This window comes from Corvus cornix, chromosome 1 (assembly GCF_000738735.6).
Source record: "Corvus cornix cornix isolate S_Up_H32 chromosome 1, ASM73873v5, whole genome shotgun sequence".
NCBI classification, from domain to species: Eukaryota; Metazoa; Chordata; class Aves; order Passeriformes; family Corvidae; genus Corvus; species Corvus cornix.
This window is the reverse complement of record NC_046332.1, coordinates 86,942,270-86,962,333: the sequence shown is the minus strand read 5'-3', so window position 1 is coordinate 86,962,333 and position 20,064 is coordinate 86,942,270. Positions and strand designations below refer to the sequence as shown.

The 20,064-nt window shown below is 37.2% G+C and overlaps 1 protein-coding gene across 1 annotated transcript; it reads left to right on the top strand.

Annotated features, from left to right (window-relative positions):
• Positions 1-637: 637 nt before the first annotated feature.
• TSGA10 (testis specific 10) lies at positions 638-19,758 on the top strand. The gene is given in 14 exon segments (XM_039555669.1): positions 638-897; positions 2,260-2,415; positions 2,761-2,934; positions 3,122-3,199; positions 5,627-5,681; positions 5,684-5,763; positions 6,908-6,965; positions 8,157-8,320; positions 12,726-12,920; positions 14,552-14,727; positions 16,514-16,524; positions 17,108-17,291; positions 17,615-17,723; positions 19,651-19,758. Coding segments are annotated over 14 exon segments (1,632 nt in total). The 5' UTR covers positions 638-813.
• Positions 19,759-20,064: the final 306 nt, after the last annotated feature.

Here is a 20,064-nt window from a genome sequence, read left to right as displayed (position 1 = left end):
AACCAGATACCTGAAGAAGACGAACCACCTCCCGGCTTGGCATGCGGAGAGGGGCGTTTGGGAGGGCGCGGCAGCTCGCCGGCCGCTGCCAGGCTCCCAGGGAACGCGGCGGGACGGATGGAGGGAAGGGAGGAGGGAGGGAAGGAGGCGGGTGTCGGGGCGGCAGCGGTGATGCCCGGGGCGGCAGCAGACGCCAGTGCTCCCCCTGGCCCCGGTAATGGCCATGAGCGGCTCCCCGAGGCGCCGGAGGGGGAGAGCGGAGAGTCGCGCCGAGATAGCGACCGGCGGGACTCGGTGCGCGCCCCGGGCGGCGGGGTGTGCGGGGGGCCCGGGGTGTGCGGGGTGTGCGGGGGGCCCGGGGTGTGCGGGGGGCCCGGGGTGTGCGGGGTGTGCGGGGGGCCCGGGGTGTGCGGGGCGTGCGGGGGGCCCGGGGTGTGCGGGGGCCCGGGTGGTGTGCGGGGTGTGCGGGGGCCCGGGGTGTGGGGGGCCCGGGGTGGGGTGTGCGGGGAGCCCGGGGTGTGCGGGTGCGGGGGGCCCGGGGCGTGCGGGGGGCCCGGGGTGTGCGGGGCGTGCGGGTCCCGGGGTGTGCGGGGCGTGTGGGTGCTCTGGGGAGCAAGGAGGAAAGGAACATCTGAAGTGGTTCATCACTGAACTGCTTGGGAACGCAAACACGTTTTGGGGGGCTTAATCAGTCCAAAACGTTTGCTAACTCTGAGTGCTCCTGGTCCTGCAGGAAGAGCTGCTGCAGGTGTCTCTAGTGCTGCATGAAGCCACCAGTGAGGGGTTCTGATGGGAAGCTGAATCCCAGTTGTGATGGGGTTGTGTTTTTGCAGTTTAGAGGATGGTGGTGAAATGTGTCACAGCAGTAAATTCTTACCACTTTATGGCAAGTATAGTGTAAGCATATATTTTAGGATATATAATATTATCATGTTTTCCAAAAAGTGCTCTTTCACTAGTTGGTAAAAGTAGTATTCTGAGTGAGCAAATACTGTGTGTAAATTCTATGTGGAGATTTGAGTGCTCAGTGCTCAGTGAGGTACTGAAGGTGCCAGCTGCTTGAGTGCTCAGATCTGTTCCCTTCCCTAGGACTAGGGCAATGCATATAACTGCAGAACCTGAGAGTGCCTCTTTCAGAGAGAACAGAATATTACGATGGGATTCACCTAATATAATTGATATGTCAACAGTGATGATGACTGTAATAGATATCTAGGCTGTCTTTATCATCAGAGGTACACCTAGGACATGACTAATTTTAGTATGAATGCAAAAAATTGATTGTAGGAATCACTTTATAGAAATTACTCTTTGTAAAGACCCAAAATTAAATTAGTTTACTCTTAAACAAATGGGATTAGATGTGCAGTTTTGAATTTCAGAGTTGCAGTTTATCTTCAGAATCCGTTTTAGGCCCCTACATGACTTTCTGGAATTCAACAATACTTACTTGCACATTACTTTATTTCCATGGCAAAAATTCACCTTTCGTGGACCTTGAACAAACATGGTGGCCTACTTCTACTTCCTTTCATATTTAAAAATTCATTAGATATTCCAGGACAAATCTACTTAATTGTCCTCCTTAGTTTTGAACAGATATATTTCAAGTTAATTAGCATTTAGTTTTTATGTCCTTTTCTTTCTTGTTAGATCCATATTAGAAGGACATTCAGACATATTCTGCAATATAACTAAAAAGAGAAAATACAGACATTCAGAAGTTACTTTAAAGTATTATGTGGATATTTATTTTAATTTGATATCTGCTTCATCTTCATTTTGAAGAGTATATTTATCTGTTTTACATTGAAGTATCAATAATTACAAAAGTTTTGTTTCAGTGAAGGCATTCTCTCATTTATGCTAATGCAGGTTATTTTACAAACAATCTGAGATAAAGCAGGGGAGGTCACCTTCAAGGCTTGATGCCTTTATTAAGTCACTGGAAAAGGACTGCTATAAATGTGAGACTGAGAATTTGTTGCAGGTATTAGGAAACACATTTTTAAGTCCTAAGTGAACCTCTACTTGTGGCAGCATGTAAAAAAACAATTACTCATCCAGGTGAGCTTGGGAAATCACTTTGGAAGAGGAGGAGTGTACTTTTTAGAATGTCAGTTTATCTCATGTTAAACTACTAAAGCTGTAACTACCAGGAAGAAAAACAAATTGATTGTAAACAGAAACCAGATATAATTAGCAAGTGTTTTAAGCTCTATTGCTCTACTTTAACTTTCTATCTCCATATTCTTTAAGGGAGTGATTTCTGATCCAGGAATCTTGAAAATGCCGAGAGAACGTGAAGAACTTGAGTCAACACTGAAAATATATGAGTGTCATGTGGCAGAAATTCAGGGTAACTTCAAAGTTTTAACAGCTGAGAGCAACAAAACTGTCAATCTTTATGAACAGGTAATTTTATTTATATTTGTATGATTAATAGAAATAACAAGGTAATGTGCAAGAAAAAATATTTTTGGCTTTGTATGAAAAAGGAAAGAATGCAAAGTATTTGTTAAAAAATAGAAAAAAAAGTTATGGAAATTCTGTTATTTGAATCTGTCAGTTCAATGCAAGTTTGTAAGTGCTGTCCTGAGTTAAAAATCCTTTCCTGAATCAAAGAATGTGTGCACAAATGATTACTACATCTTTGATATTACGCAGTTTCTGGGATGTTCTGCATTACCAGCCATAGGCCATGGTAATATATTGATTATCTATTCCATGTTTCTGTTATGCTGCTTTTTTAAAAAACAGGCGCAGGAAGAGAGTTCCCAGCTTCATCGGGAAGTTATAAAATGCCCCAGGACTCCCAAAAGCACTGTGATAGCTCAAGCTGTATTAAGACACATGGAGATAGAAAGGGACACAGCACTGTCAGATTTCTGAAGGATGCCTACAGAATGTGATAGCCTCAGGGAGCAGGTACAGGTTTGATTCTGTTCCATCCCACCTCAGCCCCACCCCACAGGTTATTTAAACATGAAAACTACTTAGCAGTGTAATTAAAGTTGCTACAGATTTCTGTTGTGGTCCTGAGAATTAATTGCTTTACAAGTCTGTGGTGAATTGAGACTTGTTCTATATGTGATTTTGTTGTTGCTCTTACTTGATACAGATTTCCCAAGAAACTGCATTTAATGAAAAGGCTCATTTGGAACAGAGAATTGAAGAGCTTGAAACTACTGTTCATAATGTAAGGGAAAATAATTATTTATGGCATTTTAAATATAATACAGGTGATGTTCATGGTTAATCCTGCAGGACCAACCTGACTGCTATCAGGAAACAACAGGCTGAGAGCAGTGGATGTTATTTACCAAGACTATTTCCACTCTACTCTGCTCTGGTAGGACATCACCTGGAGGACTGTGTCCAGATCTGGGGTCTCCAACATAATAAGGACATGGACCTGTTGGAGTTAGTCCAGAGGAGGCCACGAAGATGGTCAGAGCAGACTGGAGCACCTCTCCTATGAAGACAGGCTGAGAGAGTTGGGATTGTTCAGCCTGGAGAAGGGAAGACTTGGAGGAGATATTTTAGCACCTTCCAGTACCTAAAGGGGATCAACAAGAGAGCTGGGGAGGGACTTCTCACAGGAACATGTAGTGACAGGACAAGGGGAAATGGTTTTAAACTGGAAGACGATAGGTTTAGAGTAGGTACAAGTTAGAAATTCTTCACTGTGAGGGTGGTGAGGCCCTGGAACAGATTGCCCAGAGAAGCTGTGGGTGTCCCATCCCTGGAAGTGTTCAAAGACCAGTCTGGATGGAGCACTCAGCAATCTGGTGTAATGAAAGTTGTCCCTGCCCATTGCAGGGGGTGTGGAACAAGATGGTCTTTGAAGTTCCTTCCAACTGAAACCATTCTGTGATTCTGTGATTTTAAGACTGTACCAAGCTTTCAACACTGTTACCCACAGTGTTCATATATCCAGGGTAGGATAGGCTTGTTCCACCTGAAATAGGACTGGCTTAAGAGGGACATAAGTCCTGCCTGCCAGTACTCATCAAGAAATCATAAACAGGCTTTTTACTGCAGTGCTCAGTGGAAAGATGAGCAACAATGGGCATGCATTGAAACCAGAATGGTTCAGGCTGAATACAAGGAAATACTTGCTTCTCATGAGGGCAGCTGAGCAGTCCCCAGCCTTGGAGATTTTCAGGACTGGACTGGACAAAGCCCTGAGCAGCCTGACCTCAGAGCTGGCCCTGCTTTGAGCAGGGGTTTAGGCTAGAGACCTGGAGTCCATTCAAATGTGAATTGTCTTATGACTGTGTATTACTAAGACCTGGTGCTTCAAAGCTAAAAGTAATTGCTCAGTTCTGGCAAGTTGTATTTAATATGGTTTAAGTACTTGTGTGTGCAACTGTTTGCTTACATATGGCACTAAAATAGAAAATGAAAACATTAATAAAATGAATATAAATCTTAAATTTACTAACGGTCTTGGTAGAACTTGATGTTTAAATAAATTAACATTGATTTCTGTAGTATATCTTTCTTCTAGATCTTGTGGTTACAAATTCTGGTTTATCTTCTTTTTCCCCTCAGCCTTCTAAAATCCTACCAAGCTTATAAATATAATACCACAGTTTATAATATTAAACTGAGTGCATCTGATATGAAGAATACACTGTAGGCTGAAATAGCTCTGAGTAGTAAGTGATTTTTAATCACATGCCTATGTACGACTTGTAGTGAGTATTGGGAGCCCTGTTTTAGGTACATCATCTTATTTCTTCAGTTCTTTTGGTACCCTTTGAGGGCGATACATCAACATGAAATTTATGGCACTTGTATTGAAAAAGGTCCTGTATCCCAGAGGCTTACTGACTTGCTCCTTAGAGGCCTGACCTTTGATTATAGTAACACAGAAATTAGTACTGAAAGATTTGGTAAGTGAGGAGGGGGATGAGGTGAGAATTTTTGTACTTTAAAAGAGGTATTTCAAATAATTTAGAAAGGACAGTCTTTCAAATGTTAAGTGTAAGCATTTTAATAAAAAGATAGAGGTTTCTTTAAACTGAATATTTCAAACCAGCTTTGCTGGAGCTTGTGCAGGAGGCTTTGGATCTGTTCTTTGTCCTAGCTACAGACCTGAAGTTACTCATGATGGTAACTTGGTTACATAATGCTTTATGCAAGTGTTCTACAGTGATTTCTTTACCCGGTTATTGGCATAGGTGTGTAACTTAATAGAGGCCTAAAGCCATTATTGGTCATGTTGTATCCCAAACTGTGATTTCTTCCTTCATACACTCACAATAATGTTTTCTTTTATGTTATTTTGCACTAAAAACTTTTAATGTTGATCAATGACAAACATTTTTTCCCTCGGGCATGATTACCAACAAAAAATTTACATGAATAAATGAAAATATTCCCAGAGGTCTGAAAGATGGAAAATTGATTTACCTTCAAAAGAAGTGAAAGTCACATTTCAGCTCTTTGCCAAGTATCTTCAGTAGACTGAGTCAGGCCTTGAGTAAATGAGATACTTGGACATTTCTTCTTCAGCAAAAGAGTTGTGCTAAAAACAGAGTAAAAATTGAAATAATATAAATTCTACAAATCAGCTCTTTTTTTCCCCTCAGCTGTTAATGTTTGATTATATTTATAGTTAGATAGTGAACAGTTAGAACAGATGTGCCAAGTGGCACTAATGAAAGACACCATTCTCTGGAAACTGAGATGAAAAGACTGACAAGAAAAGCAGTGGATTCTGAAACTGAGCTGAGTTGACAGGAAGCTGAATATGTTTCTCTTAGTTAAGTAAAAGTGTGTAATTGCATTAATTTGACTAGTAACATCAGCTGGTGTCCACTGGTTTACATAACTGTTATATAGCACAAAGGGAAAGGAATTTACGAAAGCTGCTTATGAGCCATCCTCCTTTTTGGAATGAAATTGTTTTCCTCATTGCTTATTTATATATAAATGTTCTTGTCTTGTTGATATGATGATATGGTGGAAACCATCTTCAGTGAAAAAGTAAAATTCACTTAATTTAGAATTAGGAGCTTGCTATTAGAAACTATGGGGATTGATGAGTTTTGGTAAATTGCATATGAACAATTTTCTTTCCATTTATTAAAACTGGTTTTTTATATAGAAACAGGCAAACATACGTAAACCAGTGAGTGTCGTGTTGTTAGTTTTAAAGATCCATTTCTTAAGTCTTGAAGCCTTTTCATGAGAGGAAATAAAACTGAATCTTTGCATAGGGCCTATGGTCTGCTGCTCAGCTGGAATTCCTAACCATGTTCAGAAGCATGGTAGGACTAGACTCAATCAAAGCCTTTAGGGAATAAAACATAGATCAGCAAGTGCTGCTTTATAATAAATTGTCACATTCATGAATACTGTTGAATTGTTGAAAACTAGTTGCTGCTACTGAAAGGTCTTTTTCTTTACACTCCCAAACCAGACTGGTAATTCTTTCCAGTTTCTTGAACAGTGTTTGTCATTAATATTACTACATTTGAACAGATAATTTGGTTACAACTTGAAACAGGTCGGGCATTCCAATGGATATCCCAGGGGATGATTTTTATTTTAATTATTTTTGTGACTGTTTTATATTTTATTTATATTTTATTTTATAATTTATATTGCACCTGTTGCAAAGAATTCTTCTTACTTTTCTGTAATCCTTTACAGGATTATTCAGAATTTAATATACTGAGATTAAAGTTAACATTAATAAAATATCCCAAATAGTCTAAAATAGACAGAAAAATTTCAATTTTCCTATCTTTTGCAATTTTAATGACCTTTCCAAAAGAAAAAAAAATTAATATACCAATGTCTGAACTCTCCTGTTTAATGCTTCTGCTTTTCCAGTTTATTGAATGAAAAGACATAACTGAGTCTTTCAGGGACTCAGTGAAGCCTTGTGAAGAAAAATCTTGAAATGCAACTTAGTCAAGAGAAAATTATGCTTTTAGATGAAAAAGCTGGTGAGTGGCAGATCCAATTTTTATAATGGAATTCAATAGGCTAATTTTAATATTCTGCAGTTGTCTTCTTTTTTTTTTAATGGGTTGGAAGAAAAGGTGTTGAATGCAAATAAATATACTTCTGAAAGTTTTAACATTTTGAGTGCAAAACTTTAGTTTTCTTTCATTATTGAAAGGTTTTTGCATTTTAAAATTATGTGACAGAGCTCTGGCAAATGTAAGTTTCAGTGACAACACATGCTGTCAGCTGAACAGCATGTGCTAGTATCAGTGTGCAGTGTCTGAGCACATCAGTTGTATTTGTGATTCACTAAGGCAGTGGTAGCACCTCCCAGCACTGTAAAATACTGATGGTGGAAATTAGGAAAACATACTTTATAGTATATTGTAGTATGTATCCTGTACTGTATGTTGCACCTTTTTTATATTATGGGAGTAACAGAGATGAATAGAAGGATTTTTATTCCCGTAGTGCCAAGGAATGTGTTCTTCCAAAACTACAGCTGTAGAATGGTGATACTTTCCCTAATGCAGAGCAAGATACCACTTGCCTTCTTTACAGCAAGGGCACATTGGTGGCTCATGTTCAACATGGTGCCCATCAGGACCCCCAGCCTTCCTGCCAAGCTGCTCTCCAGCTGGGTGGCCCCCGATGTGACTGGTGACAGGGGCTGTTCCTCCCTAGCTTCAGGAATTCTGTTTATTGAACTTCATGAGGTTGTTCTCAGCCCATTTCTGCAGCTGGTGAAGGTCCCTGCGGATGGCAGCATGACTCTCTGGTGTATCAGCTACTCCTCACAGTTTATTACCTCCTGGGTAGTATCAGGAAAACAGTCTCTTACTTCATCTGTAATTACATGCTGCAGTCTACATGTTGCTTCTGTCCATAGTAATTCTGTTTAAACTTTTGTTATAATACCAGAGAAAGTTATTTTCAATGATCTAAGTATTTGCTCTTGAAAAATAGATTTGTTCTGAGACATGTAATTTAAGGCTCTGATCTAAAGAAGAATTCAGTTCTGTAAGTATAATTTATAGATTATTACTGTATTTTGAAAAGGTGCATGCTTCAGTGCTTTCTTGAAGGGGAACTTCTGCCTTTTTCTTTTATGCTTTAGAAGTGTATTAAAAGAATTTTAAATTCAAATGGGTTGAATTAATAAAAAGTGAGACCCTTCTGATTGCATCCAGAAAACTTTTCAAGACAAAGTCTTTTACAACAAGAAGACATCTGTGCTTTGAAAGAAGCAATTGCGCAACTTAATAAGGAGAAGCCATCTTTGCAAGACTGTGTGGAAGAAGGGAGAGAGAGCATTGCTACTTCTGAGGAAAGCCTGGCAATTAAAGTATGTTCTAATATTTAAATAGAGACAAAAGGTAAATAGGGGGATCTGTTGGGCCATCACACCTACCTTACATTGGTGTCTACAACAGTGCTGTGTGCTGGTCTAGTTCTGCTTCAGTTTAAGGGCAGCAATGAAACTCATGTTGACTCCAACAGCGGTAGGTTTGACCTGCGCTGATCATCTCAGTTTTGTATTTTGTATCAGTTATACTTACCGAGAGAGGAGACTTTACCTACTCTCCTGAAGTGGAAAAAATTAGCCAAAAAAATATTTTGTTTGTCGTAAAAGTTAGCCTCAGTTCTTCCTTGGGGTCCTGTGATGTGAAAGATGTAGGATTCTGAATAATATTGCCTTGCTTGTCATTGAAAAAACATCTGAAATATGTTCTTTTCATCTTAAGGTTTATTGCACAGTGTGATTTCAATCTATATAATGGAGCTGCTCAGTTATTAGTTATGAAACTGGACTTTTCACTTCAGCCTAAGTGACATGGATGTTGATTTAGGATAAACTAAACAAGGTATTTTTAAGCTGCTGTGGATTAATGCAAGAATTTGCATTGATTTTTAACAAAATCTTAAAGAAAAATGATTGCAGCACATCTTTCCGTAAGCACTGACTTTGCATTTTTCAAACAGTAAAGTGTAAAATTGTGTCTGTTTTAGAGAAGAGATGGCTGTCTCTTACCTCTTGTGTCTCTAGTAAAAGACATTTTCTAAGCCTATGCTTCTCTTAGTATCTGTGTCCAAAGACAAGGGAGGAAAAGTAATATACTTTCTGATGGACTTCTTTTTTATCAATTAAAAACTACCAGACTAGTAGTTTATTCATTGTGGAAGAGCTGTGTTAACTTACCTAATAGGCAGAAGACATCATTTAGGTTTGTGACTTTGAGCCAAATGCTATATTTGGATAAACAAAGGATATAAAAATTTAATTAAATTTATTATATTCTGCAAGAAGATAACATTTGTTCCTTTATTTGCTAAATTAAAAAAAAGAGAAGAACTTTCAGCTCTAAACAGTATATGATGAAACTTGGAAAATCACAATCCATTTTGCATTAAATAGGAATTTATTCAGCTAGCTGAATAAAGAGTAATATCATATTCTTTCAATTTTTTCACATTTATACTCAGCAGTGGTGAGAGATATTTTAATTTTGCATTTCTTTTAAAGGAGAAATATTTCAGATTTCAAGATCCTGATTTCAGAGTTGGAGCATTCCACAAGGTAGAGGACAAAAATTCAAGATCATTATAAAATTTTGATTGATTTATAGCTTTAAATAAAAAATGGAATCATAGGGTGTGCTAATATGTTACAGCTTTGTTTCATGACTTGAAAAACACTGGAAAAGCTATAATTTATATTTGGTTGGGCAGTATTGTAGTACCTGAACAATTTTTTATTTGCTGCTTAGAAAATCTGCTGAAGAAGTCTCCGTGAGAAGGGTATCACCAGTTTGTACCAGCAGCTGCAAGGAACCAACAAAGAACTCAGACTAACAAGAACAGAGAATCATTAGCTCAGGAGAACAACAGATTACAAGAGCATCTTTCTAATATTAAGCAAGAAATTCAGGTATATTTGTAGAGGGAACCCTTGACTAGAAAGAAAAGATGGTGTCTTTTACAAATAGCACTGAGAATTGGTGGGTCCTCACCTGAAATAATTCCAGGACTAGTTTTTAGTTCATGTTTCAAACCCAAATTTTCCCCTTATTGCTCAGCTCACTTGTATAAAGAGGACCAGCTATTCTTACGCAGTGGTTTGGATATTTGTCTTGAGGAACAGCTAATTAGTGGGTTTTTTTCCCTGATCTTGAAGTAAAAACAATGAGGCAGCTATAATTATCACTTACATGGAAAAGTACTATAAAGGAAGCAGCAAGTATTTCTTACAGCGTGCTGTGACTGGCCTATAGTACATAAAAGCTTATGACTTTGACTTGCTAATAATTCAACACAATACACATTTTAATGAGGTTCTAAACTTTATTAGAAGTATTGTATTTATGTTTCTTCAAGAGCGGCTTTTGGATGAAAGATAGTGGCTTATAATACTGTCTTACATTATCTACTGTGTTATTTATCTCAGTCCAGTTCCTAGTGAAAGTAGTTAAAATATTTCAAGTGTCATCTCATGCACACACAATACTTCTACACTGATATGTTTTCCAAGCAGCTAGAAATTTAGCCTAATATCTGTAGGAGTTCCTCACTGTAATGTTATGGATTTTCTTCTTTTTCTTCAGCTTCTTGCCTTAATTTAGATTTCCTGGTATTTGATCTGTGTACTTATTCTACTGCTTGCTTGACTTTATGTTCCCTTAGAAGTGCTGCTCAGTTTTAAAGGAGCAAATTAACTGCACCTGATGTTAGGTATGTAAAAATTTTAAGTCATTAAGGCTCCCTTTTAAGTGATGAAAAGTTCTCCAGGACATTCATCCTATCCCAGTTTTTAAGTAAAATTAATTTTACCTCTCACCCTTTATTATAGAGGTAGTATAGCTAATGGCTTTTGATCAGGTGCTTAATTCTTAGGTGAGACCACAATTTAGGTGAGACCACTTGCATTCTAAATAACTTTTCTCCCAAACATATTAATTGTTTCTCTTAAGTGCCCTCCCAGAAAAGGTGAGGTTGGTAGTGGCTTTGACTGCCAAAGGTTCACCAGGGAATCACTTCTTCACCTTCTCCTGGAATCACGGTTGATAAGGATGATGTCATCTGGTACAAAATGCAGCTTACTGTTGCTCCCAGGTACTTTTGAAAGCTTCACAGTGTTCTTTGCAATACCTGGACACTTGCAGAAGCAGTTGGAAACAAAAAATCTTGGTCCTACAGGATAAAATACTTTTTAGTAGGATGGCCTCTAGAGTATGTATTGGTTCCTCTAAGCTCTTCCATTAATTGAGGTGATACTCCAATTATTTAAAGTATTATATAAATTATATTTATATAATATTATATATTATATAAATTTATATATTATATTTAAATTATATATAATTTCTTTTCTTGGATCTACTGGAAAAGTTCACAAATTTCCAGAACACCTTTCTCAGTAACTCAAAGCCTTTTTGCAACAGGAATAGGTGTTTCTCCATAGTCTTCCCCCACACCACCACACCTTCCCCCAGTTCTTGCAGCTGAGTTCTCCTAGGAATTTTGCACAGAATTTTCTGAACTGTGCAGTTCAAGACAGCCTTTCTGCAGTTTTTTTTCCTTCTTCAGTTCTCTTTCTCAAGCAATAGTTGTCAGAAATTCTGTCTGTTCTCCAAATACTTGTGGCTTTATTTCTCCTGATTGGGAGTTAAAGACTTAATTAATTAGGATATAAGCAATTCATTAATAATTAAGTTACTTAATTTTTTATCTGTCTTCTGCTTTTTAAAATGTAGGCTTTTGAAAACTGTAATGTAAAAAAAGATGGAACTGACTGAGCTCTGCTTGTTAAATGGGATAGGCTGTTTTGTTTTGACAATCTAGCTGCTAAATAAACCAGCAGTATTTTTCTTCTTAACTGCTACATTCCTTTATGGATGTTTTTCTTCATTCTAAGAAGATTTAGCATTATTTATAAGTTAAAAAAAATATTTTTCGTGAATGAAAAATTTGGTTTATAGAAATACACATAATTTGAATTTTACATAGCCTTTAAAAAACTAGTTAATATAGCCCTAGACCTTAGATACACACTAACTGGTTTTTTTAAGGTACAAGCAGTATACTTAAACCTTATGGAAAAAACCTTTCTTCATAGGTACTATATAAAAAACTTGCAAAGTACCAAATCGAGCTTGATGATACGAAATTGAAAGCCCAGGATTCAAAACAGTTATTTTCAGGCTGAAGCATGTGCTGAAGTCAGAAGTGAGTATACAAATTAAAACTGTTGGTTTTTAACTGAAAATGAAATTTTAATGACATCTCCATGGAAGAATTTGCTTCCTAGCCAAAACTTGTTTGCATTCTATTAATTTGGTTTTAGTTGTTTGAACACATTTTCATAGCTATTTCTGCAGTGCAAAATTAATGTAGTATATTTCATTGTGGTTATATATATACACACACGTGTGTGTTTATTAAACTTAAAGAACCAGACGGAATAATACAGAGACGTGGAACTCTTTTGTCTTCATTACTTTATGGGATTAAAGTAAAAAGACATATTACTGCATTATATTTCTGTACCTTGCATGTCTAATGTATCCTAGCAATTCTGAACAGATATCTTTTGCCCATTAAAATGTAGTCATCTTGAACAAAATTCTGGTTCTTGAGAAGTCTCTCAATGTTTTGGCTAAATGGCAAAATTTTCAGTGGAAAGTTAATATCCAATACTGTATCTGTAGATCTATAAATATCCCTATTTTGTGGAGCTTACTGTAAATTATTAAATAAACAAGCTTTACGTGTTGGGAGAGAGAACTGTGAGCTCTTGGAGAATTATCACAAAGCCCGTGAACAAGGAGAAAGTTGGGAAGCAAAATGCCATGAAGCAGAAACAGGCTTTTCCTGTTACACTGGCACTGGTCCGTGCAGAGTCTGAGAGCCACAGTTGGAAAGGGAAAATAGAGTCCATTGAAACACAGATGGAGCAAGTGAGTTGAAATCCTTCTTTCCGTAGTTCACCCTTGAAATGGTCTAGTAGTATTTTAAAATTATGTTTAATTCCACTTCTGTTTAAGAGAGATTTTCCACCATGAACTGTATGATTGTGACTTTATATAATAATATGATTAAAATTCCAGAAAAAATATCTTTAAAAAAATAATAGCAAATTTCAAGAAAAACAAAAAAATTAAATGCTCTCATGTTTGGAATGAATGAAGGCATAAAGTCACACACAACTCCACAGCATACCTGAAACATGTCAAGTGCTTTGTCACCTGTCATGTTCCTGTCCCTGCTCTTCTTGCATTGAGCTTCTCAACCTTCTTTCCACTGCTTTAGATGTCCCAAAGAGCCTCTGAAAATCTGAAGAACTTAAAGGAAAATTCATGGCTTGGCTTTGGAAATATGTTGCGAGTATATAAACATGGTTTTGGGGTTCTCCAGTTTTTGTTACAGATCATCTCTGCTTCCTGAATAACACATAAGCTGCTGAGAGCTACTCAAGAACATCAGATACTCTAGAGGAACAAAACTGTTGCTGTTCAGAAAGTGGATGAAAATGCAGCAGTAACTAAACAGCACATGAGGATGGTGTGGCAGATTTTCACATTCCTTAAAGATATAATAAAACTGGTACATGGTCCTAGTTTGTGCAACAAGCCTGAAACCAGCAGATGTTTCATCTTTCTAATTCCTCCCAACATGCCTGCTATTAAGTATAGGAATAAACAGGTCTCTTCATGAACACTATGTCAACATATTGGGTCCAAATTCCAGATGCCATATTCCGGTTCATACAGTTACATGCAAGGCATGTATCTAGAACACAGACGTTTATATTCAAAAATCTTAATGTGCTCAGCAGTGCTCTGTATTCCTTGTGCTTTTTTTCAGGTGAGACGGAGCTAGAATTAATGTGATGTGCTCCCATATAATAATCCCTTTGGATGTCGTTTCTAGCAAATTCTTCAAGCAAATCACAGTGCCTCACCTCTCACTTTGCTCTGTTAACCTTCCACACTCATTCTGCCACCTTCTGAAACTTGAGTTGAAAGTGACTGACCAGGAATGTAAGTATCACTGGGCACAGTACAGGCATTTTTTAAAAAGGAAAAACCTAGGTTATGTTAATTTTAAATGTACAAAATTCTTAATGCTTTTAGTCAGACCTGCTGCTGCTGCCTTGTGCACTCCTCTTTAATGTGATTCTCTCATCTTTTACTCATACCTGAATTCACACATGACAACAGTATAAATATGACTGACAGAATATCAGCATTCATCTACATACAAAACCAAATTTTATTGCTAAAATAAGAGGATCTCATCTGAAAATAAAATGTGGTCCGTGGCAGAATTTTCAACCTTATTAATTCTGCAGGAGTAGAATTCTAGGAAGAGAGTATAAAATGTCAGTAGCTAATTTTGCTGTCAGAAGCAAGAACTCTTCTAGTTTTTTTATACAGGAGTTATTTAAAGAAATAACTTTAAAGTTTATTGTAGAATAAATTACTGTGGCCTCATAAAATTTGCCACAATTACATAGAGATATTTCGTAGGATTTTGGAAGCGGTTTTAATTCTTTTTTTTAGTAGAGTTTGATATTGCTTTACTGTAGCTTTTAACAACAGAAGCAGCGTACAAATGTTCTATTTCTGCCTTAAGCAACTCTCTTGTGAAAATGGGTGGAGAGCCTCAAAACATACGTTGGAAGAGAGGCTCTGTATTTGCAAATGTCACATCTACACAAGAAATTTGCATTAAGCTAGATGCAATCAAAGAACAATTAAATTAGCATTTCATTTCCACAGCAGAGAAGGTAGAAAGGGTATGTGAAATATATTAGAAAAATAAGTTTATGTTAATGTTATGCTTAAGGGATCCAAATATACTTTAGGATCATGAATGATCACTTTTTCAATTTTTTAAATGTTTAATTTGGCATTTCTCAGGGGCATACTCCTCAAAGGGCTTGTGTTGTACACTCTTTGAAAAGGAGTCTGCTTCACTCCTTTGCAGGGCTTTACTATGAATACTCAAAAGTCAGGGCTTAAAATTACTATTGGTTTCATGAAAGATATCTTGGATTTTACAGCTAGTTTCTAGGTAAGCAGAATAGCTGGAGCTGTTTATTAGCAATGAAACTTGACATGGACTTTAAAATGATTGACTGTTTTAGGAAGTATCAATATCTTCAATCTTTTCTTAATTTCCCTTTAAAGTCAGGTTTTGTTGACCTTGATTTTTACAAAAACTACAAAATTAATGTGTGATACACAAATTTTTTAAAACTCAGCTTGGATAAACTTTGAAAAGTTGTTTATACCCACTCAGATTATTCAGGTATTTTCAGTGTGATTCTATCACTGACCTGTCCATCCTCTGCTCCAACTGAGATGATTTCTTGTTCTTTACAAGAATAAGACTGCTTCCAGCAGTCTCTTTTAACCTTTATACCTTTTGCAAACACAGTGGGTAAAGCTGCTGTTTCCCATTTGGTTATCACTTCCAGCCAAATGTGTGTGATGTCTTTTGTATCCTTGTGAAATCCTCTATGATTCTTTTGATAGGGAAGGGTTCCAGCATATGACATTTATCTGAAACTTTTTTGAGATCTAATATGGCAGACTCCCTGGATCCTTCTGTGAAGGGGATTGCTGGGACTGTGGAGAACAGCAACACTTTCAGGAAAGAAAACTGCAGAAATGCAGTTGGACAGTTGGAGAAAAGTCAGAAGTTGGGAAATTTTCAATCATTTTTCAACCACTAGTTGAAAAATATGTTTTCAACCACTAGTCTTTCATCAGCCATGTATAACCTTCAGATAAGGCTCTTACTTTACACAATATTCCAGTGCAGAATCTACATTACTAGATTGCAGCATATTTATATTCAGAAGTGGAAAGTAAACCTGATTCTGAATAATATTGTTCTTTCAATGTTTCTAATACTGTTTATTTTCCTACATCTTCTTTGTCTACAGTTTTCAGTATTCTTTTGTTTTGAAATACAAATGTAGAATATCAAAACTGTTTCTCTGCAAAGGAACTAGATTTTTGAGTGACAGTTCATAGAAAATGGGATGTTTCAGAATGAAGAAACCTTTCAGTTACGTTTGGTAAAAGAAAAAAAAAAATTGACTTTTGCTTTGATAAATGTCTTTTTCTTTCTTTTTTCTTTTTTTTTTCCTCTCTGTTGGCCTATCATCTGAGTTTTTCCAGTATCTTTCTCCTTTGAACATACAAGTGGTTATCTTCTGAAATTTCTGAGGAATGTGCTGGAGAGGTGGAGTGTTTGTTAAGATGTCTCAGTTCATAGATTTCCCATGACCTTTGGCTAAGCATTATTGTGCTTAATGTAAACTAGGCTTGAGTAAAACACAGATAAAAGTGTTGCAGCACCCCAAACAGACTCACTTAGACAGACTATAATGCATACATGAAAAGATGAAGGGAAAATAGCATCCAGTTTACTTATGCTAAGATTAAAAGAGGCAGCTTTCTTTGTCTGTGTAGCTGACCCAATACTGATTTTCCTGATTCTCAGCCTCTGGAATTATTTTTTTTATATGTGTGTGTAGTTATGGCTCAGGTATGTCCATCGTTCCCTTTGCAGTGGAATATACTAGGTTTTATGGGTATTCTTTTTTAAGTTCCTCCAAGATATATAGATATTTAATCTCTTTTTTTTATTTTTTCATTTTTCTTTTTCCCCTGGTTTATTCTTGATGCTCCTGTAAGTAAAATAAGTGTAATCTCACTCTGCTGATGATGCTGGTACCAGTTTGTAGTACCATGTTATTTCCTGCATCCAAACAGTTAAAAAATAGTTTTTTGCCTCAAAAAAATGTGAAACTTCCTTCCTCTTCTGTAGTGAGTCTGTCTACAGAATCCAGTGATCCATATATTTCATAGTATTTTGTCATTTGTATCAAGTACATTTATATCAAGATATAAATTGATGATTTTATAAATCTGACAGAGGATTTTGATTGGGAAGATATGGAACTAATCACCCATCTTGGAGAGAAAGCAAATTTTATCATTGATCCCAGACTTCCCTTTCTATTTTTATCTTTTTTTTTTAAAGGTTACCCCAATAGAATGCCAGTAAGCTTAATAAACATACATCTGAAACCTTAAAATCTTTATTTATCTGCAGAGTAAGTGTGAGTAATACCGTTCTGAAACAGAGCTGCTAAGAGAACAGCTGGGAAATGAAAGAGCATCTATGAAAAACCTGGAATCTGTGCTTGTGTCCAATTGTGAGAAAGCATTTCGGTCACAGAGAGCAAAGCAAGAGAAAGACACTGAAATTCAATTTCTCAAGGAACAGCTTGCTTTGGTAGAAAATAATCTGTGCGTAAATGACCAGGAGAGTATTGCCATTTCTATCATTCTTTCCAAGTGTATTTAAACAGAGGTGGTTTTATATCTAGCTGCATTTTCAAATGGCCAGTGTAGCTTGACTACCTTAATAGCAGAAGATACCAAAAACCTGCTTTTGATTCCTCAGTTATACCCTAACAGACTTTTCTGCATAGTGTTATATTTTGCTCCAAAAAAATGTTCTTAATCTCAATTGCATGGTATAGCTTCCCTTTTAATTTTGAATAATTGCATGTGGCTACATGCTTGGAGAATTAGAGTTGCTATCTAATTAATGTGCATGGACTTCACAGTGCTGTGCAGAATCAAGATTTTACTCACCTCAGAAACAGAGCAGCTCAGTTAGAGTCAGAACTGGATATCACCAAAATACAGCTGGAGACTGAGCTCTTTGACAAGCAAGTATATGTTTTTGTATTGTGCTTCCTGCAGCTAATTGGGGTGAAATGCAATATAGTCCTGAGACTTAGACTAATAAGTCAGATAAACAACAAAGTTTGGGTTTGCACTGATGTACATCTCTTGTATGTTCAGAGACTATTCATGTCACTAAATTTAATCTGTTCAGCTGTTACACATGCTGTCTAAATTAATTCTGTAGGTTGCCTATATAGCCAACAGAATTAGACAGTGAGATAAACTACCCTCTGGAATAGCCTGGTTTAGGATGAGATGGGTCACTTTCCTGAAGATGCTCATCTCTCTTCACTCATTTATATTGATGCCTGTCTTGATCTATAGTGAAAATCCAGGTGAGTAGTCACTTATACAAGTGCTTTACAGCCTACTAGTTCTCTGCACCCTCTGGAATGATTTTCGCCTGTACCAACCCCCATTCTCCCAAGTACTACTTGAAGTGCTGTGGATGGTTCCCAAATGGCAGTATGACAAGTTGCTTGGTTTTGTTTTGTTTTTTTTTTTAACTTTGCAAGAAGAGACTTTACCAACATGTAGGAACTATTTCATATGATTTGGCCACAGCACCAGAGAACGGTCCCTGTCCTGCTTCATGAATTAATTTATCTACATAGTCTTGGTGTCTTATATAGTTTCCTTATCTTTGAAACAACAATACTTCTCTATTTCATGCATGTATTGAGGATAATATATTACAGTTTGGGATATTATTTTGGATGTGTAAAAGAGTGAGCTAAAAGAAGCAGAGTGATGTGATTATAGCACAGGTCTGAGAATGAGGTGTCTCATTTAACTAGTAAATTGTTGATATTCTGTTCTCTCATAAGTAAGGACGAAGGGTCTGGAGAGGGTATCTCTGCTTTCATGGAAAGAAATTAAAGCTCCAAACCAGCTTCTTAGAGCCAATCTATTCTTTTGGCACTGGTAAGTGAAAACCAGCCACATAAGAAAAATATTATCATTAAAGTCAGTATCATGTTAGTACATAATGAGAGCAACAGCTGTGAGTAGTGGCTGGTTTGTTTTGTTGTTAGTTTAAAGGAGTGGGTATATGATATCCTTGTTACAGCACTCACTGGATTAGTCGTACTGATTTACTGCCTTGGTGCAGAACAAAATAATGCCTGAAATTAGGAGGTGGAAGTGCCAACACTGTCAGACCTTGAACAGGCACCAAAACAGTGATACCAGGAGGCTTGATCCATCTGTCTGGCTTTTTCTTTACCAGCCAGGAAAAGCACCTCCCCATCCCTCAGACTGCAGAAAGAGTTTGGACTCCTGTGGAAACAACACAGACTAGATTCTTGTTATGTAAACAACTGACAGACTGAAACCAGGATCCCAGAGGAGTACGTACCTTCAAAACTTTCCAATGTATTATCCAATCCCACATACTTCCTTCCCATACAGCCAGATGCAGGAGTTATGGATTGATCCAATAGCCAGGCCCTATCTCTTGCAGTCAAAATGACAGGTACTTCCATTTTGCAACTTTCCCATTGGGGATTCCAGCATCTCTTAAATATCCAGCAGTTTCAGGGCACTTCAGTAGACTCTAGTCCACTGGCCTTGCCAACTCAAACAGCATAGGAATACCACAACTTTTGAATAACCTTAAAATTAGGCTCTTCCTCCCTGGAGATGTTTACAGTTTTCAGTTTTAAACCTGCAGTAACCATGGCTATCTTCTGTCTTTCAGGGAAAATTGAGACAATGGATATGCAGTATCTCAGTAAGGGAATAACACAAAAAGACTCGCTCATTTGTCTTTCAGAGAAGCATATGATGAAAACTACATTTCCTTTTAAAATAAAATTTAGACGCTGAAAATCTTAAATAGAAAAAAAGGGGCTTATAGTGACTGTGAGATAGTTTTGATGGTTTTTGAAAAGTGCTTAGTCTCACAATAAAGTAATATTTATTTAGGGAACTTCAGGAGCTTCAATGCCAGAGTTGTACAAATTCACATCACTTAAGCTCTACATTAAAAACATCATCACCTCAACATTCCCATCACTGATCTCCTGATGGGTCTCTAGACTAGTCCCTGGAAGGCTAAGTGGTTCCACAACATTTAACTTCCAAACACTGGGTCGGAAATAAAAACAAAAACATGAACTCTGACATTTCTTGTCGAAATATCAACTGAATTCCATGGAATTATATTCATGGAGGAAAAGTTACAAGAAGATTCAGGACCACAATATTTTGATGATACTCCTTTTATTTTGTTTTATTGAACTGTATCAAACTATATAGTCAACAGCAACTACTTGTACTGGGATGCTGTAGTTAAAAATTCTTAAAACAGTAATGGAAATAATGC